The sequence below is a fragment of the Zerene cesonia genome, chromosome 7 (assembly GCF_012273895.1).
Source record: "Zerene cesonia ecotype Mississippi chromosome 7, Zerene_cesonia_1.1, whole genome shotgun sequence".
NCBI lineage: Eukaryota > Metazoa > Arthropoda > Insecta > Lepidoptera > Pieridae > Zerene > Zerene cesonia.
The window spans coordinates 4,095,448-4,117,972 of NC_052108.1; the positions used below are offsets into that span (position 1 = coordinate 4,095,448).

At 33.8% G+C, this 22,525-nt stretch overlaps 1 protein-coding gene across 5 annotated transcripts in view; it reads right to left on the reverse strand.

The window, feature by feature from the left end:
- Positions 1-658: 658 nt before the first annotated feature.
- The window catches only part of LOC119840761 (protein TMEPAI), a 25,537-nt gene continuing 3,670 nt past the window's right edge, over positions 659-22,525 (reverse strand). The window contains exons 1-4 of one of the 5 annotated variants that reach the window (XM_038367495.1): positions 8,681-9,125; positions 6,912-7,012; positions 4,005-4,189; positions 659-3,402 (exon numbers count right to left, since the gene is read on the reverse strand). In XM_038367495.1, coding sequence (XP_038223423.1) covers positions 2,894-3,402; positions 4,005-4,189; positions 6,912-7,012 — 795 coding nt within the window. In that variant the 5' untranslated portion in view covers positions 8,681-9,125 and the 3' untranslated portion in view covers positions 659-2,893. Of the gene's footprint in view, positions 3,403-4,004; positions 4,190-6,911; positions 7,030-8,680; positions 9,126-11,234; positions 11,354-22,525 lie in introns of those variants that run through there. The other 4 variants (XM_038367493.1, XM_038367497.1, XM_038367496.1 and 1 more) reach the window with 4 other exon arrangements.

Sequence of the window (22,525 nt, forward strand, 5' to 3'; positions counted from 1 at the left end):
ACACCCCAAAATTCATAGTTTCCTGCTGTCTGTATTTTATTTATTCGACATACTGTTAGCTTATTTTTATATAGAAAACTATATTCAAAAACAATGTTTGTTAAATTGGACTTATCCCAAACATCGTTACTAAATATTGTTTAGGCAAATCTGAAGAGAGATCTTAGATTTTTGCACAAAAGAGTAATAAATATTTATTTCCACAATCTTTTGCGTGTATAATCATAGTTGTATAAAAAATATGTATATATAAATAAACATATACATATAGTCTTTTATCACGACAATACGTTATTCGAAACTACAATCTGATTAAATTTTTTCTAAACTCGCTGGATAGCCGTTTTCCGATCCCGTTTCACTTCAGCTTACAGCTGCGCTCGTATTTAGGTTTTCCTGACCTCTACTCTCCGTCAAAACGTAGAGAATCGTATCTCAGACATACCAGCCATTAGGTTTATGATATAAACTGTTCATAGAATTACTGGAAGAGAATATGCAATAACAATTAATACATTAAATAAGGTTGGCGTTATAGGCGGAAGGGAAGTCCGGGTGGAAGGGGCAATTTCATCATTAAATAATAAAAGATAATAAACATTTTCAATATTATATAAAGAAAGAGAAAAGGAGGTTTATAAATGAAATTCCATATTAATTACTGGTAGGTCATAATTTAATGCATTTTTTATTATTAATAATTTGCTTCTGCTTTCACTTATTTATATGACAAATGGAATATTGTTCGTTATCTAGATTAAATAACTATTCTGTGAAACTATTTTAAACAACTTTTATATTTTATCATAGCATTTGTACAAGGATTGCTTTTCTACCACGTCTTAAAAATTATGACTATGAAAAAAAATAGGTATCTACAATATTATGAAGACACGCACAAAGATTCATTAATGTCAGTTACAATAAGCTTTAAAACGAATAATTTGGACTTTTTTGGGTCATAAGAACTTGTTGCATGAATAAGTTAGGCTTTCTTCGCAGCTCATAATAAAAAAATGTTATTATACGCGAAAATTGCAACATGTAAATGTTAGGCATAAAGGCTCTAGAAAGCATAAATTCTTAAGACCCAAAGTTAAAATAGTTATCCTTTACTTATAATTATCGGAACACAATTCATATTTGTATAATTATTCTAAATTGACATTTATATGTATAATTTATATAACAAATAGCAAATTCACAAATTGTAACCGTCATCAACGTGAGTTCCAACGTGAGCTCTATTGTAAAATGTAAATCATTCATTCCATAGATATTCGGACAATAGTACATAATATTAGTTTCGATCATTGACGGGGTAAATGTATGTCTTTAGAGTACACAGTAAAACTAAAAGATTGCAATAATAAATAAGCTTTATCAATAATTATTGACCGATTTTAAATAAGTTACATATATTAATGAAATTTTATTTAGCTAAATAAAAATTTAGATGATACAATTTATGCTTTTCAGTTTCGTACTACCTTATGGCTCTGCCTTTTAAGAGTAAGTGCACAAATTTTGTGAATAACATAGATTTAATGGGATCATTCATTTGCTGCAATTTAAATATTTTTCAGAATGGGATACAATTGTTTCGTTCTCTAAGTTTATTCACAAATCACACATTACAAATGAAGAGGTATAAAAAAAAAGGTATTAATAATTTAAGTAATGTAATTTTATATTACAGTGAAATTGCAAAAAAAAAAATAATAATTTGAGTTGTACATTATTATAAAGTTTTTCCATTAGTTAAGATTGGGACAAAGCACAAAAAGGATACATACAAGTTTGTATAGTGCTTACATTTTGTTCTTAACGTTTATACATTTTACTATTGCTATGGAAAAGCATTAGCACCAATATGCATTTATCATACATAGAATATTAACACATTCGAACAAGCAAGCAGGGTGAGAAATACCAGTCTTAGAATAAAACATCTCATAATAAATACACTCTTAATTTAAAACTAATTCAACCAATATCATTTAAACAATGACTTTGACTATCCTCTAATGCGTTTTATCTGCATTGATAACATTACTCACTATCAGTTATTATTGTCAGTATAATAATGTTGTAATTGTTCGGTGGCAAAGGGTGGCATGTCTGAGTATAGTATGTGAGCATGGTTAGGACAGATAAACAAAAGCAAATACAGTACGTATCGAAATAATTCAACATAAATATGGAATGTAGCAAACACTCAATTGAAATGACCGTCATAATTTGGCGGTTGGTCATCATTACTCTAGTATTAAATTAGACACAATATTTACAATAAAATAGTCACTATGCTTTGTAAATTAATATTCCTTGCCGCTACGGTACTGATATGCATTTTAATTTTATACACCATTATAAATTATAAATAAATATAAAAGTTGTTTAAACACAGATTTGTAGCTGTTGGATAGAAATTAACTTTAAAGTAGGTTACCTATATATGAAACTGTACACTGCAAGACACGTTTAGCTTACTGTTGACTGACCTTTTGCATAATATACAATATCATCAAAGGTTACATTCGAAAGATTCATTAAATATTATAATTTTAATTGTTTCTATTTGAATTAATTTTAGCTAAGACAACATATTTCAATGTAGATTTTAAAGTGTTATATTTTTTATTTTATTTCAGTCTTCGTTTTTACAAAACTCAAAGACAGTGCGAGGAACACGGACGCACACTCTATGCAATGCCATACACACCTATAACACAAATAGCGGGCAGTGAAACCTCGTCTCGTTTCATAAAATTTCAATAGAAACAATTATTCCTATTTCTAAACCGATTAAAGTATCAAGACTAGTTACTCTCCTTCCGGCGATCGACCGCCACGCCGGGCCGCCGTATCTCACTCACCGAACGGCTCACTGTCACAAGACGACTCCGTCGCACATATCACAAAGTACGCGTTCGAGTTCGCGCTCCGCGGCCCGCTCGGGGCTCGAGTCCCAAATAAATAAATTATCAAGTCTATAATACTCCGGGACGCGCGGGCACACCGGCGAGTCTGATCGTCCCGATAATGGAATGTAAGCGTGATATGGTAGAGAGATGCGGAGGCGCGGAGACGTCACGCGTCGGGCGGCGGCGAGGGCGCGGCGCGGCGCGGCACCATCACGCAGGGCGGCGGTGCGGCGGCCGGCAGAAAGGCGGGTGGCGGCCGCGCGCCCATGCGCACCCACCACCGCGTCGCCTTCTGTAGCAGGCCATCCTTCTTGCCGCCCGCACCCGCACCTCCCGCGCCCGCCGCACCCGCGCCCCCGCCCGCGCCGCCGCCGCGTCGCGCGCTCGGCGCGTCCACCGCGCCTGCCCATTCGGGCACGTCGCTTACGCATTTGTTCGGCGGAGGTTGGAAGCTGCTTCTCGTCAGCTCGGCTTGCTGGAAGAAGAAGCTTAATTTTAAATATCACCATTATATTGCAATAAAATAAATTGTATTTGGTATAGCTATGCCGTATTAATGGGAGAATGAAAAGAATCATAATGCATTCTTAAAAACCTTTAATCATACACTATGAGCCAATTTTGCACTATACAGATATCGAAACATAGTCACAATATTCAATCAATTAATATGCCCAAACAGGAAGAGTATATATAGCATTGATTATTTTCATTCTGAGATTTATAGTAAAAAATAACACGACATATATATTCAACAAAGTGTTGGTAATCTACAGTACAATACTTTACCTAATGTTTAAATCAAAAAATGTTATAAAGTATAGGTCTAAGCTAAGGTCATCAATATAAATCCAAATAGGTTTATGAGCTCATAGACCGTTAAAAAACAGGACTAGCCTGAGCTCTATATTTCTAAGCTTTCTATTATAGGGTCTACACATTTAGCAACTACGTTTTTCCTAATAATACTATTATTTGTCTCATGTCTAAACTCTTAGATCGAAAATCGAGTCACAACACGTACAACATTAGTAAAGTGCAGGTGCGTGCATAATTGATCGGAAGTAAAATACTTACTGACCTGATAAGGGACTCGTAATTGCAGGTGCGCGTCCTGGCCGTACTCGCCGTCTGGCAGCTGTATGCTGGGTGGCAGACCAAGCCTCTCCGCCGCTGCTGCCGACCGCGCGCGCGTCTCCTGCTCGACCATCTCTTGCAGACGTCCAACCATCGCCTGCAGCCTTTGTTGTTTCTCCCATTCCCTGAAAAGGGAATAGTTATGTTTCAATTATGGCATTATAGAAAAGATATTGACAATTACAAGCACAAACTACAGCATTATTCGTCGTAATTAATAACCTGAAAGTATCTGATAAAAAGCATTTTATAAATATTACGAACTCTTTGGTGTCTGTTCTTTTAATGTTGGTGTTCGTGTTCTATATTTGAAAAGTACTAGCCATTATTTGAGGAAATTACCTGGATGTTATTCTTATGAAGTTCTATTACCATTACTCAAGAAGGAGATTTATAATATTATGTGGGTATGCAGTTGGTACTTTCTCGCAGAGCTACAAAAAATGCATGATATCCCTTCCAAAAGACCGACCGTGTTGCCGGAAGATTTCAGTACTGTATCTCATTACATAGAGACGAGTGTTGGTATCGGTACACTAACGAGCCATTAGTTACTCTTACGGTTGACATCGGGTACCCGTGTCAGTGACCAAACTATCCATAATTGATTACACGATTTTCCGTCGGTAAAGAACAAGGAGCTATAAAATAATTTATATTTTATTCAAGTTGTCAAAACTCATCTATTCAAATCTTGGTTACTGCACCATATTGCAAATTATTTTGAAGTTACAAGTTAACGTAATGTTTAACAATGTTTTCGTGGTGCAGCAACTTACCTTAGTGGCTCTTCTGAGATCGGTTTTGAGCAGTATGTTTATTTGAATATGATTAATTATTATCAATGAAGAATTTAAGGGATAAATGTTCCTTGAGTCAGGCATATAACTAATAAGCAATAGATCAATAAGAGATAAACGGTATCAACATACGACGAAACTGGAAAAAAAAATCCTTGGGAATTTTAATGGGTATCATAAAGGCCATGGGTAACTGCATACCAGGGGAATAGTTTTAATTTCTATAAAGAACGCATTTTCAGAAAGCGTTTCTTGTTTCAATGGAGCAAATAATATTAAAATACGACAGAAATCGAAAAAAATATCAATTATTGCGCTTTGGGAAACCACCAGACTTTGTGTGGGCAGACTAGCTGTTATCACACAGCTGAGTATCTTATCTTTGACGCTATGTTATCTATTTACATACTGTACTAAATGATATTAAAAAAAAACAAAATCCGATAAAAGGACGATACTGTATACGATTTAAAAAATTTAAAATTTATTCTACTTTATATAGTTTTGTAAAAGTATTCAACGCAATGCTCATTTGGCTTTTTCTATTTATGAAAAAAAAGCCTTGTCGGATCTGGGATTAATTATAAATGTATTCAAATTATAAAAGGATCAGCATATACTTCGTTTTCATTTACAAGTATATATATAAACAAAGAGTATAATATCGTCTATTTGGAAATATGATATAAAATACCCCAAGACACATTTCATTCACATCTGTTACATAATATGTATTTTTTTACGGAATTTATTTGATTATGTAAATAAGGCAAAAAATATGTATATAACAAATTATTTGTCGGATTGGAGTGGTATAGTTAATATATATATATATATATATTTTACATCCGGATTAGTGAATATTTTTGACAATGATTTTATTTTTCGTATATGGTTATATAAAGCAAGAAATATTATTTTATAATTTACGCAATTATTGGGTATGTAATCATCGGGTTTCCAAATTTTAATGTGTTTAATAATGTTTAACGAGATCATCGGACAGCAGATAAAATAAAATTATAGCATGGTACGAATATCTTATCGAATTAAATTTTATTACACATATTATTTAAAATTATTTAAATTTTATTTTCGCATCACGAGAGCACTTATGAAGTATATGACATTATGCATATAACAAAGTGAACAAAATTAAGCGGATACTTAACTGAGAATCGCTTTGAAAATTATAATTAGTAACTTTTTCCCTTTAGCATATTTTTTATATCTACATAAGTGATGACACTATTAATTTGAAAAATTTTCGCTAGTGGTTTATTTTGTGATTGTATCAAGAAAGAGTTTAAAAACATTGCGATTGTGTTCCTTTTTTATAATTGTTTTGTCTACTACTAAGTTATCTGAAACAATAAATTCGCTTCAGATAATGTTTTAATGACAAGTATGACCTCAGATTAAGTGCGTACTTAATTACTAATTTATATTGCCGTATCTTTAAAAGTATATTTTATGAAACGACAAGTTATTTATTAGGTTTGATTATTTACCGTAAATACTAATGTGCGTACAAACTAGATATAGTGACGGGTTTTGTTTTTTTTTTGCATTTCAGATAGGGTATAAATGATACTAGGCAATTTCAATCAAAAAGGGTTTTAAGCGCGGTTGCTCTCTTTTGTTACTAGGGATGAAGATCAAGAGGATCGGTCTTAGGGAGGTGATTATGAGCATTCTTTAAAATGTGGGTATTATATAGTCTTAGTGAAGATTAGAGGTACCTATACAGTATATGTGTACTCAGCAGCAGAAGATATACGTGTGATTGAAACTTTGAAAACTGTGTACGAGTAGGACATATTTGAAACTAAAAGCCCTTTTAAGCCAAAATATCGAACTCAGTAACAAACTTATAACTTTATAGATAAAGCAATTTATTGTATATATGATTCGTTAATTTATTATAGATGGTTTAGGCTGAAGCCTCATTCTGCAGATTTTAACCACACCCCGATGCTTTACATTGTCCCAGAGAGGTGAGGTAGAAGGCTTAAGTGATACTAGATGGATATTATATGTTACTTACAATGAGGAATGATGATGCCTGTGTTCGTGACGTAGGCGCGGTCCCCCCGGCGCGCCCAGCCGCTCCATACCCGCGCACCCCGGTACTTGAACCGAGAGCATCTGTAAATCACAACACACTGCTCTCACTTATGTGGTCCTCAACGATCTTACGAAACACTCCATAATACAGGGTAACATTGGACATGGGTGCATGCATTATTTTACAAACACATACGATCAAAGGCGATTATATTCAGTATCAATGTTGAACTACAGTTCTGCGATATAATATCTCATATCAGCATAGTTATAACTTAGATTAAATTATATAAAACACGGAAAATCTACGAAAAAGTGCATTTGCTGACAGATGATGTTTGGGTATACTCATGTCGACAAAGATATACATAAGCTCGCATACAAATACCCAACAAATATAAGTACTTGAAGGCGATTTATAATAATTGCGTATTTTTGTTGCAAAAGTTAGTTAAATTGACTAACGAATAAAATATGTTGTTCAAATTAATTGCCATGGGCTTAAACGAATATCGAGCTATTTTTATTATATTTATAAGCATAAGTTTATATGGTATTTAAAGTTATTTCGATATAAGAAACAGCTAACACAGGTGATATTTGATAAAAATTATACTCAACATTTTTTGTAGAATAAGAACAAAATAAAAACTACTGTAACATAAAAACGCAATTTAATTAAGTATATATTGTGTGATAAGTAAGCATAATTATTTTGTACGCTGTTCTTAGAGAGAGAAATGTTTATGAAAACATTGCATGTACCTGTACCTATGTATGTAAATGTAATTATTTTAAACGCATAATTATGCGTTTAAAATAATGTAAGTATTTATTCTGATAATAGAAAAAAAATGTAAATATACATCTGATAACGAATATTTATTAATCATTGCCATTTTCAGGATATTTTCCCATTTTCTTAATATTTCATTTATTTCTACTCATTATGAATAAATTATTATTTTTCTAGGAATGTTTAAGTATTTGAAAAATATTTCTCTTAGATTGATATTATAATATGCTCCACATATGACATATTTGATCAGTAACTGAATTTTTTAAGGACTATTTTACACTTATAATAAATTATAAGCTTATTAAGCATATTTATATGGTATTTCGTCTAAATAATGTATGTGGACCTTCTGTTGCTAATTTATGAAATAATTATTATACCTAGGTACTAAAAAAACATAAATAAACGTTAGCATATAGCATGTAGATGTTGACATTTATTACTTTACAATTAATGATAATTTTATGTATCTTTGCACAATTGAACAAATTTAGAAATTTCGAATTACATTGTTACAAATTAATAATGGCGATATATTTGCCAGAGCAGATATTATCGAGTTGGCATGTCACGAATATCGCAAGAGGTGATTACGGAACTGTCTGTCATGAAAATTTATTTAAATTCACACAAACAACGTCTGGGCGTGACGTCGCTATCGGCGCGGCTCTTATCACTTGGCACGCTCCCGCCGTCTCGCGGCCGTCCGACTACGACTCGGGCCTCACAGCTCACTCGTTTCCAGTGCAAGCAATATTCTTTTCTCGATTCATTTTATACGTGCTATCATTCTATTTCTTTTAATATATTTATAATGTTATGCTCAACGATTTGATAATTTTATGAGAAAAATGTCTATGTTCAGTTATCAAAGTGGATTGACTTTATTATGATTAAAAAATTCAACATTCCTTGTTTATGTCATAGATCAATGTATGCTTAAAACTTACTATTTGAGTCAGTGTTTTCCACAATGACGTAGGTTTTTACAGACGACAGAGTTGTGCTTTTTTCCTCTTCGATGACACGCAGATAGAGTCACTTGTAAACGAATCGATTACACTATCATGGTTAAACGAGCTTGCTGGTTACAACACTGCCACACACATTATAACTTGGCTTGGTAAAGCTTAGAATATTTTAAACAAAACAATCACAGGGCAATACACGGAGATTACAACACCCGTAAAGCGCTTTTACTATAATTAACTATCATTCACTAATAAATAAAATATAGTTTTTAATGTATTAACACTATAAAAATAAATAATTTATAAAACAAAGATAACATATAAATTCCACTATCGCGAATTTTGTAGAGTTGCTATGAACTCTTTTTTTCATATTGGCAGTAATACGGCTGCCATCGAGCGAGTCTTGTTGTTCAATGACGCGGACGCGCCGCGGCGTTCGCAGTCGCGTAGCGGGGAGAACGGGCGGGCGACGGTGCACCGGCTGCCCCGATGTCGACACACACACTCAAGCGCTAGTGTACAATAAACACCTCTACATGTGCACAGTCTGTCTAGTTGCATTGGTGTGCTCAATTGGAAGGTGTGATGATACGATGAATCGGCGAGTGTGCGTCGTACTAGACGATAGTGAGTGTAGCACATGTGTACATATGAAGCGGCACACATGTAAATAAAGCTCGATTGCTGCTACCGACACGTTTATGTATGCGCACCTATAATTGTAATAGTAAGCGATGACGCGTTTTGTCGGCTCGTGAGACGAGACGGTTGGCATTGCTCAATGATTGAGCTGTACTCGACAGTCGTACGTAACAACCAAAAACATGACCGAAAAAAATTGCACTGCTTTTATACTGAATTGAGTCCGCAAAGAATAGCGGCCGTGGAAATATCTATTTCCTATGAAATTTTTTATATATTGTGGAAGGCATGTGTGTTCATAAAGAACGATAGCATAAATAATTTGTTTTAATAACTGTGTATCATAAATTTGATATAGACGAATCAATTAAGACACATGATGTCTAAATTGGAGTGAACGTTGTGTCTCATCATCGCTCGACGATTTTTCATTATGCTGTTTCTCTTCTTTCTAACAAAATATACGTGCAAAACTATACGATACCATTGTATAAATTGTTAAATACATATGAAATATATCGTTAACTCACTGCATTAAATAATTATTTTTTGTTAAATTGAGTATAAATTTATCTTTATATCAATAAAAACAGGGCAAGTGTATGAATTACAATTTAATTTTTTAGTATTTACTAATTACATAAGATTTAATAAAATTTGTGAAAAACAATGTAAAAAAAACAATTGTAGTGCATAGTTACAGCGGGGCTTTCATTGAGTAATTACATAGAATGCAGAAATCTTTAAATATTTTTTTGCCACGGAATTGAACGAAACGTTACAATAAGTCACTGTGTTTTGTAAAATACATTTTCTTCATATTATTACTTTTTTTGAATGCCTATCTTTGAAACCTTTTTATAGGATTGTGCTTATGTTGGTAAACAATACCAATATTAATGATGAAGAGGAAAGATTTGACTTTTTATTATATTATTGTTTGATGTATAAGATTTAGCTCAAAATAACTTGACCGGTATGAAAAATAGTTGACCTTTAGAGAGCTAAATAATCCCCGACTAACGTATCCCTTCTCTATGTGTATCTTACTACAGGTTTCAATATTTTGTCAACGAAAGCAAAAGCGTACTGCAACATATTTAACATCTTTACCCTCACAATCTCCAATTAGAAGGTCGTCACAAAGGCATCCGAGTTACCTCCTAAAAATTTTCATTGAAATGAAGACCTACCTTATTTTTGGCGGCAATTTTAAGGTCTATTGTGTCGCTCGTTAGAATTTAACTTCTGCTAATATTGAGCGCGACTGTGAGTCCAGTTGTTTACTTTACGTCCAAGGATAAAATTCATTATTTCGCGTGCGCAGCGACAATCATTAACGATGTATAAGATAACGTTCTATATTGCCAAAAAGTCCGCGCCGATACACGTCTGACTAATAGGCGACATTACTATGCAGCAGTTTTTGTTTACATTTTTAAGTTATGGGTGGAATCTAATAGTAGTTAAAGTTGGTATCAGGACGTACAGACAGACGGACATGGGCCATGGCGACATATCGACTCGCCAGATAAGGGTTCCTTGTTGACTCCGGAACCTCAATAACCAAGCCATATAATACTAATGTTGTCAGTCCCTTACAAAGAATAGAGGTCACATACTTAATAGATACTCTCAGTCTGTCTGTCTGTTACGAGCTATGGTAGGATGATACACAATGTGAGCAAAACTAAATACATTTTCGTAAGTTTTGTATGTTCAAATTTACTCCTTACAAACAAAATTATAATTATTAAAACAATCTGCATAAACAAAACCTCAAAAGTAAATAATTTCTTACAGAGCTGGTTCCGGTAGCACTGGTGTTGCAGTTTAAACTGTATTTTTAATATAAACGTAGAATGTGCTAAATTAAATGATTTCTTACAGGGTTTGTTGCGGTAGCAGTGGCGGCTGTGTTGCGGCGGCGCAGGTGCGGCCGGGCCAGCGCGCCCGCGGCGCACAGCAGAACCGCGCCGCCAACGCATGCGCCCGCCCACCACCACCCTGTAATCGCACAAAACACATATAAATATATAATAAGACTTTATTTAGTGTTCAATGTAAAAACGTATTCACATGTTCTTTCACGAAACATGGCATTTATTTATTGATAAGAAATTAGCATCCCGGTTTGACCTGCTGACGAATCAAAAGTTTCTACAGCTTATGTTGTAGATCCTAATCAACCAGTTTTCTCTGTATATCCAATAATATGCAGTGATCAGAAATGATGATGATGATGACTATGTTTCTACTATGTTCTGAGGAACATCAGTAAAAACAAAACAAAACCAAACCAAACACCCTGAGGGTGGCGTCTAAATTTCCAAAAGGTCAGTATTAGTAGTACATGTCTTTATTATACCTTATAGAAAATTTATGAAAATCTAACTTATAATTGTATTTTTTATTTTGTGAGAATTCACAGATAACGATGAGTTTTGAATTAGAAACAGTACTATGAATTTTTGCGTTGTATTTTATAGATGAAACTAGCTGCACGCCCCGGCTCCGCCCGGGTAGTCATTTATCGTAATTGAAATAATATAAACTATCCTATCTCTCAAGTTGGATCTAACTGCACATGGTGTGCGAATATTATTATAATCGGTTTAGTGGTTAAGGAGTCCATTGAGGACAAACATTATGACACGAGATTTATATATACTAAGATGAGAAATTAAGGAGGGTCGGTGATGTACACATAACTGCACTTCCCTGCATACTTTATTTATATACTGCATACTTTGGAGGTATTTAAATGGCGTTATCATAAAAAAACGATGATGATTTTTAACTTATTGTTTGGATTTATTTTATCTAATCTTTTTTTTACGCAAGGCGTATAGGTACGTTATTTTTGATAAAAATCCGTTATCATTGAAAAGAAAATGCTAAGGCAAAAAAACATCGATCAATCAATTTTTATGTTCGTAAATGAGAATATTCGATTTAATAAAAAAAGTAGTAAAATTGAAAGTTTTAACTAAAAGTACTCTATGCAGTATTTATCCTTTACTACCCTTTATAAGCTTTTTACTGATTGGTACATAGAGATTTATTATAACCCACTATTGTTACCTACGTGACACTATTAAGTATTTTCTTATGTTTGGTTTTACGCGAGTATTATACATTTAGAAATTAAAAACTTTTCAACGGATTTTAAACGCGATTTATTCATTTTATTATTAACCCGACGTTTCGAACACTTTACAGCGAGCGTGTCTCCCCGTGACCACTAATTTCTGAACTATTAAGTATTTTTTAACCATAGGAAATGAAAACGGTAGGTGAACTTTTTAGGGTTTTGTTAATGGATATTGATAAAAATTCAGTTGTTGAGTGTTTAGTCCCATACAATAAAAAAATAGTTATAAATAACAAAATATACATAATTTATAATTATTGTTTGTATTTTTTCCTCTTTTTCTTTTGTGTATAATGAAATAAAAGTTATAAATAAATTAAAAAAAACCATTCTGAAATAATCCCAATACTGTTCGAGAGAACTATTCAATATGCGACATGATATTATGCTAATCAGAAACCAAACGAAATACACGTTAAATATGCAACATTCAGCATCTGATCACATAGTAATTTTGTCAAGTGTATTCACCTTCAATCGTATTTTTATTCAAATGTCACGCATACTGCAATAGTTCATGTTAAGCGGGATCCCAGAAAAATAGAATTACACGTGTCTTTACTATTTATCTGTACGACCTCTCAGAGGTGAGGGCTATAATAAGGAAGCCACATGTTTGAAGCATGTGGCATTGCGAATTGCTGTGAAAGTGTCCTAATAAACGTAGATATTTAGGGTGTGCTTGTCACAGTACACACACAGTCAAAGTAGTCAGTAAGTGCAGGAATGGAATTGCAGGAAGGATTGCAAGAGAATGTGAGAGACTTTCAGTAGCACCACTGCCCACTGGGTACGGCCGAAAAATGTTAGTTTAAAATAACGTTCGTGACTCACTTGCGGTCGCTCAGAAGGACACTCAAAATAAGGTGCAATCAACGTCAGTCCAGTTAGTTAATTCACAAAACAAATGTATATAATAGATCGATGGTCTATTGTAGACAGTATAGTATTGTAGATGGTCAGCAGGATGATAACAGTTTCACCTATATTGCAATGTCTTATTAATTTTTGATGCCATTAACTTGAAAGCAGTATTTTATGCAGCAAAATAATGGTGTATCGAAAATACCAATAGGAACTTTAAAGTTACTGTAAGCAAATGGGTATAAACAAAAGTGTTTATACATATTCGCATATCTTCAACCGGTTTTGATAAAATCGGACTGACGATAGCACGACCGGCTTGCTCACCGCTTATATTTAAATTTATTCACAAGCGACGGTCCACTTTATATTTCATGAAGGTGTATTAAAAGTGTAAGATGGTGGGAGAAGGAAAGCTTGCGGTCATTCTGTAAGGCCAAAACAAATGTGGATGCGCATTCTCAACAAAAATTCGACATTGTTCGCCCAAGAATGCACAGTGCGGCTATTTTTAGAGGTTGGAGGAGCGCGGGGGCGGCGGCGACGTCTGGTGTCGGTCTGCCGGGGCCTGCCACCGAACACCGAAATAGCTTCTCCAGCTGGCGTTACCTGACCACGTGGCGATCTCGCTGATGGTGCTCTTACCTGCTTTACACTAACGTATCCTTAGTTTATGGTTCTGGTGCTACCAATCAGTCTCGTAATAGCCTTTATACAATCGTTAATTTCCATTTTATACGTCACTTTTTGTTGTAATTTTACTGCATCATTATTCTATTTGACCTTATTGATGTCATAGTGCATCTTATCAATGGATACTTACATGAAATGTTTCATAAGACAAACTATATAAGAAAATAATTAAGTTGATATACAAACTCTACATTCTTATTTCTTATCTATGTCATATATTTATGTACGATCAAAATTCAGTACAATAGATTCCTTGCAGTACACTACCTGATTCAATTGATTATGTATTTCTTTAACTGTTCAATTGTTCTGTATAATAATACACACAGAATTTTACCCACGATACAATTCATGACAACAAGACGACCTTGACTAAAAATATAATTATTCAGCAACATAAAGTTGTCGCTCATCACAATCTCACATCCTGAATAGAATGATCACTATGAGATGAAAATGTTAAAATTATTATCTTAGGTTAGTAATTATTTAGAATTAATTCCATATTAGTACATAAACGCCATTTTCTCAAATTCCTCCGCACGCCAATATATATACCAGAGACTTAGAGCGTTTACTCACAAAGTTTACATATTGGGATAGTGATGTCCGCAGGCATGAGAGCTAGTTGTTATATCTGTTGTTTTTAGTAGTTCTTTTATCATTATGGTATATATAGTTTCATTTAGTCACGGTAAACTATAAATTTTAGTACGCAAGGAGCTAATTAAGATATTAGTGAAAAATTACGTTAGTACATAATAACTAAATGCGATATTTTGAAAGTAGTAGTAATTTTCAATTTTGCAATAAATCATTGAATGATCAATTTAACTGTAAATCATTACATTACAATCATATACAATAGATATTATAGCTGCTCGAAAAAGTGAAGGAAAACATCGTCAACAATCAAAAAGTTCGAAGACATGTGACAACTGCCAACCCAGCGGCCAGTGTAGTGGATTAGGTCCTGAACCGTCATAGGAGGCCCGTATCCCTGCGTACGTATATGGATTGAAGTTGATTATATTTTCAAGGTTTGTCTTGAAAATTGAAAATATAAAATATTGCAGATACAGTGCAATATTTCATTATTTATCAAATGAAAAGTAAATATGAAACATTTTTAGTTGGTGAAAATTAAATATGATAATAATAATAAAAAGTTAAGTTGTTCCTTTCTGTAATTTCACAATAATTAACGACACAAGTTATTCAATTACTCATATATTAGCAACAATTCCATTCGGGAATTCTAAAAGTTATATTATCTTCCAGCTTCTATATAACATCTAGTTTTTGTGTATCATTCGATTTCCGTAGTATTCGTTAGCAACGGTCTAAGTACTGATACGAGTCATTTAATAAAATGTACGTGGTGATCCCTGTATCAAATAATATAGGGTGGTCAGAGGGAGGGTGGAGATAGGTGGGACGCTGCGACGTCTGTCTAGACAGAGTGTAATTAGGAAGGTAAGCGCGTAGGCAGTGGTGGTACGGCCTAGCCTGCCTAGTCGTCTCACTTGCGTCATGTTCTAATTAATACTATCAGGTAAACTGTACATATCAACGTAAGTGTGCGTGTGATTCTTTTAATGGACAAAAAGGAAGTGACATAAGACCCTCTTTCAATTTGTTTATCACGAAGCACAGGATCAGCATAATTTGAGTTAAAATGATCATTGACTAAGATGAAAGAATATTTTAAATATTTTCTTTCTTCTTACATCCATTGTTAGTTATATTCGCTCGTGTCCTCGAAATAGTACAATGACGTTTAGTGACGACATCGTCTTATTTATCTTAGTTCTATTATTATATAGATAGATTGGCTTCTGCGCTAAATATGTGTGCTAACTATAAAAATATATGAAACTTTGGAAGTTTGCAGTTTTTTTACGGGATGGAAACTAACAAATTAAGACAATACTTCATATCTTACTAGGTATAAAATATTTTAATATTGATAAGATTTATTTATTTTTCAAGATTTTTTTTCACTGAGCTGGTGATTCGCCTGATGTTAAGCGATCCACCACCACCCGTTAATATTTGCAATGTTAGGGCCGCTGCAAATGTGTTGTCCACTTTTTTTTTGGGCGATTGACGATTGGCGATGGGAATAAAGGAATGGACTGGGATGAGTAAGGACGAGGATACGGACCTTCGGTTGACCTTTAAAATTATTATTATATTTAATATACCTTTAATCTTACTAATGTTATGTATAATAATCTTATAAATTACGAAAGTATTTTTGTTTGTTTATTTTTTCTTTCTTACGTCTCAACGGAATGTTTTATAGATTTTTATGAGTAGGATAGTGAGAAAGCTTGAGAGTGACGTGGACTTTTTACCGCGGTGAAACATCTCATTCCTAATAGTAATTTTATTTATTTATTTAACTCTTTAACAAGATGGATATAAAAAAAATTTCCATGGAAGGAAGTTTTTTTTTTATATTCTATTATTTCTTTTTAATTGACCACTTGGGTGATGACGCGGGCGGAAAGCTAGTTACTATAAATTTCTCATAAATGTGGTAGATGCGTAGCTTTAAAGTGAAGCTTATGGGGTTCTATTTTAGTAATGGCTATTTGATGCGTGAGCTTGTTGTGGCTGTGTGGAAGGAGATGATGTTAATATTAGGGTTGTTTGTCAACGTCGAGTACTGCCGATGTACGCTGTTTCTCGGTTCGCTATAAATAAGTAACATGGAGACGTGCGCTGTGTCAGCTCGTGAAATTCTCGTACTCAAGAGCGCAGCTGCAGCACAAACAATTGTCTACGATGAATGTACGCACGTAGGCTATAGCAAATGTATCAACGGCATCAATGTATTTATTGAGTGACGTGAATTTTATTAAACTTTTTTGTTTTTCACTCAATCGGTGTGTACAATTTTATGAATAACGTAGTGTTTTACCCTTAATTCGTTTTTTCCACTTCTCTCGTCTTAGTGGATTAAATAATACAACAATGTTAGGTCCTTTGTAATGTTAATCTGTTTCACATCTTGTATGTTGTAGTTTAAATACGATTACGGTTGGAAAAACCTATGTCTAAGCAAAATATTATTGGCGGCATATTTTTTAGAATTCCGTTGTATTGTTTGCAGTGGGAACGTAAGGAGAGCTTCGTAATAGGGGGCGGGAGTATGTAAGAATAACCGGCGTTATTTCCAACAGCCGCGTTCGCGCAACGAAATCCTTTGCGTACATCCGTACGACAACATTGTTGTGGTCGCTGGACGTAGTCGTACATTAACGCCAGATAAAATTATTGTCTGTGTCGTTGTATTGCTGTAATAAATTATTCTCCGACATGCTTGAAGAACTCCGGTTAAGAATAAACGCGAAAGTGTACAAAAATTTAATACGATTCCTATCAACGTGTACGTATCGATGTTGATAATTCTAGTTTTCATAAAATATAATATTAATTAAAACAGATGACTCGATTAATTTATAGAAATATAGGTACCGTAGTAGCTCTGTTATTTCTTAGTAAATATGTAAACAATTTACTAAGAAATAACAGAGCTATTTATGTATAATAATTGTTATACTATAAGGTACATAGTGATAATAATTTAAGAAATAAAGAGCTTAAGAAAATGCAACACTAAATTGTAAAGTGACAAAGACAAATTCCTGACGCAATTTCAATTCAACAAACAATCAGCATCTCTTTCTGGACTGTGTAATGAATACTTTCATATGCCATTTGGAAATGCGCAAACGCACGCATGGCTGAACTCTTAGACACCGGAGTTGTGTGAATTACTTGTCAAACTGGACTGCTGTCATGTCCCGTATTTGATAGCACTTTCACCGTGCGTCAGTCATCCAGCTAGTTCTGTTCATGCATATTTTCCTGTCATTTTTGCGCGTACGTGAGGGTGCAAGCTCGTTCTCAATTGTTTTCGTCGTGTTTCGCGGGTTATTTCTGTCGCATGCGGCGGCGCGGTGCTAACCGTTCGTGTACATCCCACTGTCCACATACGTTAGGTACACCTTTATATCCGATCATCATGACCACTTAATCGACGCTCGAATTAATCATTATTCTTTTTTCAATATACTTTATTTATTTCCGTTGTTTTTATTCATCAATCATTCGTCTATATTATCCTTCCCACCTTCTCTTGTGATCCCTCAGATATCAATCTATGATGCGCTTATTCCACTTACCTATACTTCGTAAGGTGTGGTCAGTCCATCCCTATTTTGTTTCTTTCGATTTTAAAAGTAATATTTCGTCCAATTTAGTTCGCCTGATTATGATTTTTTTTAATCTGTCTTATTTTATATACTTGAAAATTTTTATTTTGTGCAAGAGTTAAGGTCTACGTCTGACAGCCATATGTTAGGAATTATTTTTCCTGGATACCTAAGTTTATAAAGGGACTTATAGTTAGAAATATGTCAAATTTTCCTATTCCGCTATACGCAAATTTTTTGTAAAAAGAGGAACAAAGTTTTAATACCCTTTTGGTATTAAATGTAGATATTAAAAAAAAGTATTATCCTGCTTTTATTTTTTTACACAGTTAAGGAATCGCCTTGCGGCTTGGTTTAAAGAATACTCCAAATAAAAAATAGGTAACAATGTGGAATATAATAAATCATTTTGGTATTTTTTGGTATTTTTCTAAGTAGGTAATTATAGATATTTTTAAGTTACCTAGTTACCAGTTTTACTCAGTTTAAGTTAAAAAAACTAAAATTTTGCTGTTTCGTTACTTATTTGGAAAGGATAACCTAGTTCCTACCATATACAAAATAATAAAACGCAGTTGGTGGAGAAAGTCGGACATCGGCCCATGCACAATACCAAACGTATCATACATGGGCTTTTTAAGATTACAATTCAATATCAATAAAGACAAAAAAAAAATCATATCGTGGGTGAAATAACAACAATGACTTCGATTGTCACTCGCTGAAAAAAACGCATCGAAAAATTTGCCAATTTCAGACAGTAGGACAATAAAGTACAACATATTTTTATTGGTTCTTAAGTAGCACAAATTTTATTATGCATTTGAGATAACGAGTGCTTTAGTAAACAGGACTTTGTATAATTTACAAATACAGAAGTAAGAAGAAGAAGAAGAAGTAAGAAGTAAGAAGTAAGAGTGTGATTTTTGGAAACTTATTGAGCATTCCACTCCATACGGTGAAAAATATTTTCGGCACAGGGGTAGCGAGACGGTAGAGCCGGTCGTCGATGTTTAAGGCCGAGCCCGGGCGATGGCCTCGCGACCTATTTCCCCCTCCCCTCATAGGCATACCCTCCCCATCCTTTATCAGCCTGATAATTACAAGTCTATACTCCTAGTTGTCTAAACCTACATAATATACGCAATATCTGCTATTGTAAGATCACGAAGCGAACGAAGCTAAACCATCGCATAATTGCGTTAAGAACATCTTGATTTATATGTTATGCACTTATGTTTACAAATAAATATTTCACATTAACATGTCAACAGATAAAACAACGACGTCATACAGAAAATCGTGAGGAATTCAATTCGAAAATACGATGACGTCAATTTGAATAGTGCTTTATAGTGATGACCCCGATCTTGTTTATGCTTTTAGTAGTTGAATTATAAGGATTGTTAAACGAACAATATAGTGGAAGACAATTCTCTATGAATTTTGATTGCGGAGAAATAGAATGGAATTTAGGGGAAAGATAAATAGCGTTATAGGTAGGTGACGATTGGGGAAGAATGCGAGCGGGACAAAGGCTATGGTGTTGGGTCGGTTCGCAGGCGCCGCGCGGCGGGCGGCTGCGTCTACCCGGCATTGGCGCGCCGCGATCGACGACCTCATGTCTCAAGGCCGATGTTACACGTGCCACTGGGCGCTTCCTGCCGCCATAACAAACCTCTCCCCGCTCAACCCCTCGACACGGGTATGACTTAAAACGTTTAAAAAACTAATTTTGGGAAAGTACTTCGTAAGGATTCATAGGGATCACTTCTCTTCAAATGTTCTCTAGACACTGAGTTACATATAAAATGTATTTATGTTATCTGTCTGTAATTTTAATAAATGGCACTTATAAGGATATCTCGCTATAGATAGGATTACATTATTTTATAAAATTCTGATTGTTTGTAAAAATCAACAAAAACAGCTCTCATAAACGTTTATGTAACACAAATACATACTGAATATTAAGAGGATTTTAATTTTTTATATTATAGGTACGTGTGGGATAATCTGCTCTATTATTGTGCTGACAATTTTGGATATATTTTTTTGGACTAACTGTCGTAACTAGTGTTTGTGTTAAATCAAAATATGAACAGTTAACGATGGAACAACTGTATTTATTAAATTTTTTGCAATCATTATTCTAAGATTTTTTGGTGGTTAAAGTAAATTTATACCTGTTCAGTTATGTGAAAACATGATTCAATTTTACCATTTTTTAATCCCCTATTATTATCGAATGTTTCTTTTTTGAAGGAACATACTTGTGTATAAGTAAGTGAATATTATACACATTATAAAGACACGGTCCAAAGGGCTTCGATTTTTTATTATTACTAAACGGTTTCTAAAGCCCTCTGCGAACCCGTTAATAGATATAACTCAAGATAAATTACCATATATTATTTAATTATGAAATCTGTTAAACTACAATACAATAGGATCGATCATACAAGTGACGATGGTATAGATTACTTGCCCTGGTGATTTCGTAATTATTTAATATTTTGAGTTGCTTCACTATTTTCGTAACTACCTCGTAAAATGTTGAAATTGTTAAAGGTATATGTCCGTATGGGGTCATTATGTATGTAGGAATTCAATATAAACTATAGTCTAAAAACTGTTTTTTTGTTCTCTGAAAAAATTGGCATCGTATGGAATATTAATATCGATTGAAGTTGTGCAACGATTACACTATTTGTAGTTATACGTAAGTTCAATGAATAAAAATAACATGCATGTTGCAGCATACTGCTTTTTGCGTTTATATAAGTAAATGGAGTACATGGGATATAAATAAAGAAAGAAATGTACTGCTAAACTTATTATTAAGATAACTTGTATATTTAGACCAAATCATCAGTGATTTCCGTTTCGAAAAATTACATTAGTTATCAATAACCTTTCTCAACTTCCTGGCAGTTTATAAATTCCTTTCTTTAAAATATGGCTTGGCTGACTTGAAATGGATTCTAATAGCCCCCGTTTGCTTTCAAAATCGAAAGATTTTCATTCAACGATCTTCTAGGAATGAATATAAGTGGTGTTCTACCGGGTTAAGATCTGGGAAGGAGGATGTGGTAAAACAGACTATTTAAGGTTTAAACTTTCACTTGTGTCACCATTGCTTGTAGGTGCTCGCATTGTCGTGCAAAAGGATGACGTTGGCGTTTGAAGAGTACAGAATTTTCCCAAAATTTTAAGAGGTGACAGTTAACGGTTGATTGTGATGTACAAGGTTGAACCTTCATATCTTCAGAACAGCATATATCGAACCAATTTCTAAATGCACGATTCGTTTTCAAACCTTTTTTCGGGTATGGCCCCTATTATCTTGTTTGAATTAAATAATTATTTCCTATTAAATAAAAAAGTATCACACTAATCCGTTGAAAACCTAAGGAATTAACGAATAACAAAAGCAAAAAAAAAATAAACAGCTGAATTTAAAAACCTCCTTCGTTTTGGGAATCCCGGCTAAGAAGGAGAGATTGACTAACAGGTTTTAATATTTGCGGAGATTTATTATGTTCATTTAGCTATAGTTATCAATTAATCCTTAATATTAAACGAGAAATGTGTGTTTATTTGTTTGTCTTTGTTTCAAATAGTTGAAAGGTTAGAAAAAGCAAAATTTTTAGTTTTATAGAATTGAAATGAGAAATTTTGAAAGAGTAGAAAAAAAAAGAGAAAAAAAAATTTGGGTACCCCTTAGCCACATAAAACCGAAAGTGTAGAAGAAACTTGATTACTGTGGCGGGATCACGCGGCGGCGGCTAGGTGGCTAGGAAGCCACATATTCATATCAATAAAAGATTGATACCGTATAATATATTTTTTGAGAGGTACATTTTTGCATTGTTTTTTGCTATAAACAGAAAAAGTGTAGTTTGCAATTAAGGGAAATAATATCATATGTATTTGGTAAGAACAAAATATTTTTCAAACTCAAACTCAAACTCAAACAATTATTCAATCAACTAGACTTCTTATAGAAGCACTTTTGAATCGTCATATCACACAGTTATAAAATTTACCATCGGTTCGGAAGGCAGTTTCTACAGAGAAGAGCAGGCAAGAAACTCTGTAGTTGCTCTTTTAAAATAATATAAATTTTACATTTTAATTATATGTAACATGTACATAACAATGATGCCAATAAACTGACCTGTGGTTCTTAAGCGACAACATTCCATGGATTGTCATCTTCCATATATTCATTAATGCTAT